Genomic DNA, 9,782 nt, shown 5'->3' with positions numbered 1-9,782 from the left:
TCCTGGCCCCCTTTCTAGGGAGATGTTCCGGGCATGTCCTACCGGGAGGAGGCCCCGGGGAAGACCCAGGACACGCTGGAGGTATTATGTCTCTTGGTTGGCCTGGGAACGCCTCGGCATTCCCCCGGAGGAGCTGGAGGAAGTGTCTGGAGAGAGGGAAGTCTGGGCATCTTTGCTTAGACTGCTGCCCCCGCGACCCAGTCCCGGATAAGTGGAAGAAAATGGATGGATGGATGGATGGGCTTTCCTTGGGTTCTTCTTCTACAGCAGCCTTTCCGTGTCCTGTTGTATATGGATTCACAGTTACCACTACTGTCAGTAGCAACAAATCTCCCACATGGGCAAGAGTGCAGCTTGTGTGACTATCTGCACATTTATTGCTACAGTCAATGTACTCTATTACCTTTCACAGAATTAGTTGGTAACAAAATTAATTAGAGATCTACCCTAACACAGGTTGCTATATGCTAGTCTACATTACTTCTACTTAAAAACAGTGACAAAAAATTTGTCTCTGGAACCTAACTGTATGTGTGTTTTCCACCAGTTTTGGTTTACTGAAAACAAGGCTGTTCACAAGATTACTGAACAATGTTTTTGTCAGGCACATTAATCTACTATATGCACTCTGTTGAAAATTTATGAAATAGCTCGATGTTTTCTAATCTACCATGTGTCATAGGTTATATATACTGATATTCCAATGCCTTTCTTGCTTGATTTGTAGATGACCTTTTCAATGAAGACCTGTTCTCTAACACTGACTCATCTGGTGAGTAATAATAAAATGTTTTATTTAAAAATTTAAGGGTCTTGCTCTGGATATGTTCTTTGTGCAGATACTAAGGAGTTGCAGTGGGGTTTTGAGAGAAACAGATGAAATGTGGCACTGCCAGAATTTGCATTTGGTTTCATGTAATATGTATTTTATGGCAATCCCATTCAGAGACGCAAAAATCAGGGGGGAGAAAATGTAAATTTATAACACCAGATTTACCATGACTGTGACAGAGGTAATTGCCTCTGAAATTTAATGCCAGGAGAGAGCAGGTGTAAAAGTTGTGTCCCCACTGTTGGGTGGTGGCTGTTAGTCATCTGAGATTTCTTTGGAGTTAAGAAAATGTTTGAGGAAGGAGAGGATATATGTAAATCACATTGCTCTCCAGAGGAGAATATGAGGGACTTTTACAGGTTTTCAGGTCAAACCATGCTTCAGTTACTGAGTGAAATAAGATTATTTGACTGGCAGGAAACTACTTGATTGCCAGCCTGAAATGTGTTTATTAATTTCTTCAGGCTTTTTTTTTTTTGGTCCACACATGCACAACAGACTTCAGGCAGGCATGGAGGTGTATTCAAATTAACACAGCTGTGGCAGGGCTCATTTACATAATCAGTGTTGGCAAATATATTGCTAAATAAAAAAACTACAGTGCTGCAATGTTTTGCACACCTGACGGTAATTTGCCACAGGTTTAGCAAATATCCCCCTTAGTAGTGCTTAGTACTTAAGTAAAATCTTCGACTAATATTATAATTAAATTTTATTTTGTTGTTTTAATGAATTTTAACATAATAAAACATAACACAGGAACTCAAATAACATGAACTAAAACTGAACCCAACTCCCAACCCGCCTTTCCACCCAACCCTGTGGATTGGTAGGTCTGAGGTAAGAAGATGTAAACAAAAAGGAGCTCAGTCAAAAGGGTTCATGAAACTGCAGTGATGAGTCTTTTACTGATTTTATAATGTCCCCCCAGAACTCAACTATTTTTGGAGAGGATGCGTTTATCCTAGCAGCCAAAAGTTCCTGATACTGAATCTCTAATAATGCGTTATGCCATGACCGTGATGTCAAATTGTGTGGAAGTATCCAGGACTGAGCAGTACGTTTTTTGGCATTATGGCTAGCCATATGTCTGTGCAGATTCTCAATCATCCAGGTCATAATAAACTGAAAAAAACTTAGAAAAAAACAATTGGACTAGATTTGTAGGTCAAAGACGTTCCACCTCTCATCCAAGAGGCTTTATCAGTTCTGACTGACTGGTGTTGAGTTGGAGATATTTATCCCCCTCTGTGGTGTTGCAGTCCTTTGAAGGCCAACAACGTCCCTTAACAACTGAGTCGTTATAGCCCAGTATCGGTGAGTCGTTACCTGTCTTTGAATCCTCCCCTGTCTACCAATACCTATTGTCCTGGTGGGCATGTTTGGGCAGAGATCTCAAAACAAGATTGTAGATGGAAGACAGGTTGTGTCTTAGTCCACCACCCCTATTTAGTGAGAGGTGTTCTCTGGAGAGGATCTGGACTTCACTGTCCTCAAAAGAATGTCCTTTGTCCTTCAGGTGGCAGTAGACCGCTGACTTAGGTCCACTGGAATTGGCCCTCCTGTGTTGGGCCTTGCTTTTGTGAAGTGGCTGCTTAGTTTCACCAATGTACAAGTCGTTACACTCATGACTACACTTAATTGCATACACCACATCACTCTATGTCTGGGTGTTTTGTCCTTCGGGTGGACCAGTCTCTGCCCCAGGGTGTTCCCTGGCTTAAAGTTAACAGGGATATTGTGGCTGCAAAAATTCCTTTTTAACTTCTTTGATAAACCAGCCACATAAGGGATGACAGTAGCATACACCACATCACTCTGTTTATGTCTGGGTGTTTTGTCCTTCGGGTGGACCAGTCTCTGCCGCAGGGTGTTCCCTGGTTTAAAGGTAACTGGGATATTGTGGTTGCAAAATATCCTTTTTAACTTCTCTGATAAGCCAGCCACATAAGGGATGACAGTGTTATCCCCTCTTGTTTCTGGTTTCTCTCTGTTGGTGTTGGGCCTCTTCCTTGCTTTGGTGAAGGCCCACTTATGGTATCCACAAGCCCTAAGGGAGTTCTGGATGTGTAATTTCTCTGCCTTGGCCCTGTTGCATTCCGATTCTTTACTGCACAATCCAGAAAGGCCAGACAGTATGGCTAGCCATACTTCAAGAGTTTCTTTGGAAAGCAATAGTTCAGAAGAGTCATTAAGGAGATGAAGTGCTGGATCCATCAGGAAGTTTTTTCAGGGTAGAGATCCTGTAGCTTGTATTGCCTCTTGCTGAAAGCACGGTACCTTTGGACAGTCCCATACCATGTGTACCAAGGTGCCCAAAGTGCCCAGGGGACAAGATGTACAGTCCAGACTCAGACCCAACCAATATCTCTGCTGGGGTTTCACATATGCCCCGTGGCAGAACTTAAAATGAATATAAATTGGTAATTGGGGTTATGAGAGCCTATTGAGCAATTTGACCAAACCTTGTTCCAGTTTATCTTCCTGTTGAGGCCAGACATAGACCTTTCCCATTCCCAGATCCCTGTGATTGAGATCTTGGAATATGATACGAGCTTGTAGTACATAAAAGATACAGTATGTCTTTGTGCTAACCAAAACCATATGACCAGTGGGTGGTCAAGACTTTAAGGGTTTTTAAGTCAGATCTGAATTGAATATGTATGAACAGTGTATGTCTATCAATACAAACACAGTCTTCAAAGGTGATTAAGGTGTCTGTCCTGTTGAGGTCACCCAGGACCCTAATTCCTTTCTCCACCCAGGTATCTTGGATAAAGGATTATTGCCCAAATTTGGGAGGACTTGTGTAATTTGGTGTTATATCCTACATTTCTTTCAACTGTCTTGGAGATTTGCAACAAGTATGTCATTATAGGTCCATATTTCAGGGAGATTTTCCTGTGAGAAATACCAGAGGATAAAAAAATTTTTTCAATCTCATTGGTTTCATCAGGCTTTCCTCTATCTGCACCCATGCTGCAGTCTGTCCTTCCTGAAGCCACTGACTGCAGGCTCACAGGGTAAATGCCCAGTGGGACAATTTGAAGTTAGGACAAGCCCACCCACATTGCTTTTGCATCTTTATAAGACCGACCACTTCTCAGTGTTTTTTTTTCTTCTATTCCATACATATGAAATCAGCACTGTATCTAACTTAGACCTGTATTTAGTAGGAGAAGCAGCAGTATCATAGAAGCTATGAAGTTTATATGAGGAAGAATATACATCTTTATCACAGAGATTCAGACCGGTACTGAGCATGGAAACACTTTTCACCTGTCAGTGTCACTTTTTACCTTCTTCATCAGGTTAGAATAGTTAATTTTAGCTATTGCCACTACCAAGGTTCTGATCTGAATTGCTAACCAGATCACCTAGTCTATGAATGGGATGTTGGAGGAGATATCTGCCGTATTGGGGGCTACATTAACATGGACTTGGAGTAAATGAATTTAAAGCCTGACAGCTTCCCAAATTCTCAGATCTTTACTGTGTTAGGAAGGGAGTACTCTACATTCGATAAGAACAAAAGGGTGTCATACATTGATATCAAATATGTGGCATGTCCCAATTTGATATCCCTGGGCGATTGTAAATGAGCTGGGCAAGTGGTGCCACTGACAGAATGAACAGTAATGACAAGACCAGACACCCTTACCACAAGTTCCTAAATATTCTAAAAGCCAAGGTATCTTTGATACTGATTTGGGCAAGTCTAAATAAGGGGTGCATGTACAACATGAGGCTCAGCATCTCCCCAGATTTCACAGTTTTGCTGTGATTCTCCTGCTCATTTTATGTCTGTTTGTGCAGAACAGCTTCACCTTACTATCCTACACCCAGCAAGAAATTTTGGATATTTTTTCTACACCACTCCAACAGTTTTATCTCCAATATTCAACTCACCCCTGAAATTTCCAAAACACTGGAGGCTACTCACTCACCACATTGGCTCTCTTTACCCAGCATTTTCCTCACCAGTGTTCGGTCATTGGAGAACAAGATGAATGAAACACGGCTTTGCATCACCAACAGTAAGAGACTTATGGACTGCAATATTATGATTTTCACTGAAATCTGGCTAAACAGCAGCATACCCGATAGTGCTATCGAACTAGCTGGGGGCTACACACCCGGGCAGATAGAATGGGAGGTGACTCCAGTAAGACCCGAGGTGGAGGATTTATTTATGTTAAGGTGCATTTATGTTAACAAAGCTTGGTGTACAAACTCTGTGATCACTCAAAGACATTGCTCAGCTAACCTGGAATTTCTTATGGTTAAGTGTAAACCTTTTTATCTGCCTAGGGAGATCGCTTCCACTATAATAATTGCAACCTATATTGCCCTGAAGACTTATGGACTGCAATATTATGATTTTCACTGAAATCTGGCTAAACAGCAGCATACCCGATAGTGCTATCGAACTAGCTGGGGGCTACACACCCGGGCAGATAGAATGGGAGGTGACTCCAGTAAGACCCGAGGTGGAGGATTTATTTATGTTAAGGTGCATTTATGTTAACAAAGCTTGGTGTACAAACTCTGTGATCACTCAAAGACATTGCTCAGCTAACCTGGAATTTCTTATGGTTAAGTGTAAACCTTTTTATCTGCCTAGGGAGATCGCTTCCACTATAATAATTGCAACCTATATTGCCCTGAATGCTAATGCCAAGCTTGCTATGAACGAACTTCATGCAGCCATTAGCAAACAACAGACTGCACACCCAGAGGCTGCATTTATTGTTGCGGGTGATTTCTGTACTCAGACATCTGTACAACAATACTTATGCAAGAATGCTGTTCGTGGGCTTCAGCTCAGCATTTAACACAGTCATCCCCTCCAAATTAACCACCAAACCTGGAGACCTGGGCTTCAGCAGCTCCCTCTGCAACTGGATTCTGGACTTTCTAACCAAGAGAGGCCTCAGCATGTTAGGTCAGACAACACTTGCGCCTCCACCATCCTTCTCAACACTGGCGAAACACAGGGCTGTATGCTGAGCCTGTTCCTCTACTCCCTTTTCACCCACGACTGCAGGCCTGTGCATGGCTCCAACACCATCATCAAGTTTGCAGATGACATCACGGTGATCGGCCTCATCAGTGACAACAATGAGACAGCCTACTGGGAGGAGGTACAGCACCTGGCTGTGTGGCGTGCTGACAATAACCTGCTCCTTAACACCGACAAGACCAAGGAGCTCATTGTGGACTACAGGAGGGAGAAAGGAGGCACACACGACCCCATCCATATTAATGGATGGTTGTTGAACATGTCTCCAGCTTCAAATTCCTGGGGACCCACATCTCAGAGGATCTGTCCTGGACCACCAACACCCACAGCCTGGTTAAGAAGGCTCACCAGTGCCTCTTCTTTCTGAGGACACTGAAGAAGAACCACCTGTCTTCAGCCATCCTAGTGAACTTCTACTGCTGTGCCATCGAGAGCATCCTGGCCAGCTGTATCACAGTCTGGTACGGAAACAGCTCTGTTTCTGATCGCAAGGCATTGCAGTGGGTAGTAAAAACTGCCCAATGCATCACAGGGGCTCCACTTCAAGATTTAAGATTTTTATTTGCCATTTATTCATAAACAGACAGTCTAGGCATATAGGAATTCTTGTGCAGGGCTCTCTTGGAGTCAAGTAAGGACTTAAAAGCCAGAAAAAGAAACCCTAGTTTAAAAATAAAGTTACATAAGAATAAAATAGTAGATAAAAATGTGAATATAAAAATAAAATAATACAAGATGGTAAACTATTGCACATAGGATTTCACATAGTGTTATTGCATATGGTATTTTACTTAGTGAAGTAATGAGGGGTTTTTGCATGTTTTTCATATTTTTGTATTTGCCATCAGTCCTACTGCGGTGGCAAAAACGCTGTTGTAAAGGCTTGTTCTGTGTGTGATGATATTGTTTGCCCTGCTGTGCCTTAGATTGTGTCTGAGCAGAGTGTGAGCTAGGTGGAGTGAATCTCTGATTATGTTTTCTGCTCTTTTACAACAGTACTGTCTGTATAGTGTGTTCATAGCAGGCAGTTCAGTCCCAGTGATCCTCTCTGCAGTCTTTATAACTCTTTGAAGAGCCTTCTTCTCTGCCTGTGTGGTGTTAGCATACTAGACAGTGAACCACCTGTCTTCAGCCATCCTAGTGAACTTATACCACTTTGCCATTGAGACCATCCTGACCAGCTGTATCACAGTCTGGCATGGAAACTGCTCTGTCTCTGACTGCAAGGCGTTGCAGCAGGTGGTGAAAACTGCCCAATGCATCACAGGGACTTCACTTCCAGCCATTGAGGGCATCCACGGGGAATGCTGTTTCTGACATGCTTGCAGCATTCTCAATGACTCCTCTCACCCTGCTCACAAATTGCTTGACCTCCTGCCCTCTGGGAGGCGTTCCAGGAGCCTCTGGACCAAGACCAGTAGACTCAGGAACAGCTTTTTCCCCACAGCTGTCTCCTTACTGAACTCTGTCCCCCCATTGACCCCCCACTGCCTTCCTGTATACCACTACACAAACATCACCCCTTCTCATCTCTCCTCCCGGGACTAATGCAATACACTTCTGTTACCTGTAACACTGAAGTGATCAGTTAATTTGCACATACTCACAGAATACTGCTCTGTATTTATTTGCACACTGTACTCTACATATGCAGATACTGTGTATTTATCTTGTACTATTTACATCCATTAAACTGTTAAGTCATGTAACTGATCTTCTTATTCTGCACTATTTCATCCCATTGCACTAGTGTTTTATAAGCTTACAGTACATTACCCATACTTGTAATTTAAATCCAAAAAGTCATAAAGTTGTATATTGTACATTACCTTACATATCTTACTGTAAATATCAAATTGTACACATCAATCAGTAAATTTGTTCTGACTGTACAGTCTGTAGATACTGCACACTCTACACTGCTGTTATTGCACTTCTGGCTAGATGTTAAACTGTATTTCATTGCCATGTACTTGTACATGGGTATTGACAATAAAGTTTAGTCTAATCTAAAGTGAAATATAGTACAGAGCTTGTGCCATGTGTAAATATTTAAGGACAAATATATAGTTGAAAAATTTCGCTTTTACACTGGCACCGGTGGATGTCTTGTTTCATTGTTTTTTTTAAAATAAACTTTATTGAAAATACACACAACAAACAAGGCAATATAACCTTTGCGAATATGGTGGAGCCACCGATGGATGTCAGGCAAGCTCACATGAATGCGCAATGGCCTGGAGATTATGCCCATTCAAGGAGATTCTTAAACTAACATGTAATACTTTTTTTTATCACAATAAAGTCTCACAAGCGAGTCCATGTGGCACTGCATTACATTCTGTAACATCTTGACTCACCAGGGTCCTATGTTTGGATCCTATTTCCGTACTACTTTTCGACATTTAAGACCATCATCCGAGACATCCTCTACAGATCTTAGTGTGAAGCGACCAACCATCTTGCTGCACATCTTGCTGAAACTCTGCATTTTTAATTTTTTTACTGTACTTAAGTAAAATTTAGAATGCAAGACTTACTAACCTCATTACAGGATCTGAATACATCTTCCATTACTGCTTTAACTTTCTAGCTGCTGCTGACAACTCTTGATCTGACTAGATCTGCTCTCAGAAATTGTCAGCTTGGCTGGTTTCAGCTCTTGTCTTTGTCGAGAACATGATCAAAATAATTAAATGTGCTTGAGGTAGATATAACATTTTAACTTGGATGTCAACAGGCTTTTGTTTACTAATCTATTTGCCAGATGGATTCGCTTCAGACCCTTTCAAAGGCAGCAACCCCTTTGCAGCAGATATTTTGTTCCCAGAAGAGAATATCAGTTGTGAGGAGGGGGCAGGAAATGGCTGTGATGAAGCAGACACCAGTCTCACCTGTGCTGAAAACAAAGCCTCAACAGGAACTCAGTGCTTTGAGTCTGAATTCCCTGATGATGACAGCGACATAGAGATCAGCTACAGCCATGAGGATGTGGATGCCATTGCAGTGGTTGATGAGTCTCATGGATTTAAGCCCATTCGGAGTTCATCAGAGAAGCTGGTGCCAGAGGCCATCCAGGGCTGGAGGTCCCAGGGTCAGTTTTCTGCAGAATCAGACCCTAATGGGTATGAGCTGGACCTTGGCACTGTCTCTCCTCCTTCTGACATAGAAGAATGCAGTCTAAGGGCTTTATGTGGAGAGGCTACCAGTGAAGTAGCAGCTGGACTGAAACAAGGTAATTTATACTCAAATCCTGTCCCACCTTTTGAAGTATCAATTTAAATGTGCAGGCACAGCAAACGAGAAGCGATATGCTTATTGCAGGAACAGCAACCAATAGCTACTAGACTAAAGAAGCTATGCTAAGTTGGTTTACATTGTATGTTTCAGATAGAATTTAATTTGTTCATGTTAGTGGTGAATCTTCCACACACAAGGGTTAGTTATGGAGTTCCACAGGGTTCTGTGCTTGGTCCAATACCTTTATACATGCATACACAATATTACAGTCAGGGAAAAAATTATTTGAACCCCAGCTGATTTTGTAAGTTTACCCACTAACAAAGAAATGATCAGTCTACAGTTTCAATGGTAGGTTCATGTGAATAGTGAGAGACAACAATAACAAAAAAATCCAGAAAAATGCATTACAAAAAAAGTTAAAGTAATTTGCATTTTCATGAATAAATAAGTATTTGATCCCTTTGCAAAACGTGCTTTAGTACTTGGTGGCAAAACCCTTGTTGGCAATCACAGATGTCAGACGTTTCTTCTATTTGGCCACAAGGTTTGCACAGGGGGGGATTTTGCCCCACTCCTCTTTACAGATCCTCTCCAAGTCATTAATGTTTCGTGGCTGATGTTTGGCAACTCGAACCTTCAGCTCCCTCCACAGATTTTCTATGGGATTAAGGTCTGGAGACTGAC

At 42.1% G+C, this 9,782-nt stretch overlaps 1 protein-coding gene across 1 annotated transcript in view; it reads left to right on the top strand.

Moving 5' to 3' along the window:
* The window catches only part of LOC109971395 (uncharacterized), a 56,497-nt gene that overhangs the window by 25,489 nt on the left and 21,226 nt on the right, over positions 1-9,782 (top strand). Inside the window, exons 7-8 of the mRNA XM_020619623.1 lie at positions 728-772; positions 8,623-9,090. Of these exons, the coding sequence (XP_020475279.1) occupies positions 728-772; positions 8,623-9,090 (513 nt within the window). The remainder of the gene's footprint in view (positions 1-727; positions 773-8,622; positions 9,091-9,782) is intronic.

The sequence above is a fragment of the Monopterus albus genome, unplaced genomic scaffold (genome assembly GCF_001952655.1).
Source record: "Monopterus albus unplaced genomic scaffold, M_albus_1.0 scaffold223.1, whole genome shotgun sequence".
In the NCBI taxonomy this organism is placed as follows: Eukaryota; Metazoa; Chordata; class Actinopteri; order Synbranchiformes; family Synbranchidae; genus Monopterus; species Monopterus albus.
This window is presented reverse-complemented; position numbering and strand designations above follow the sequence as displayed.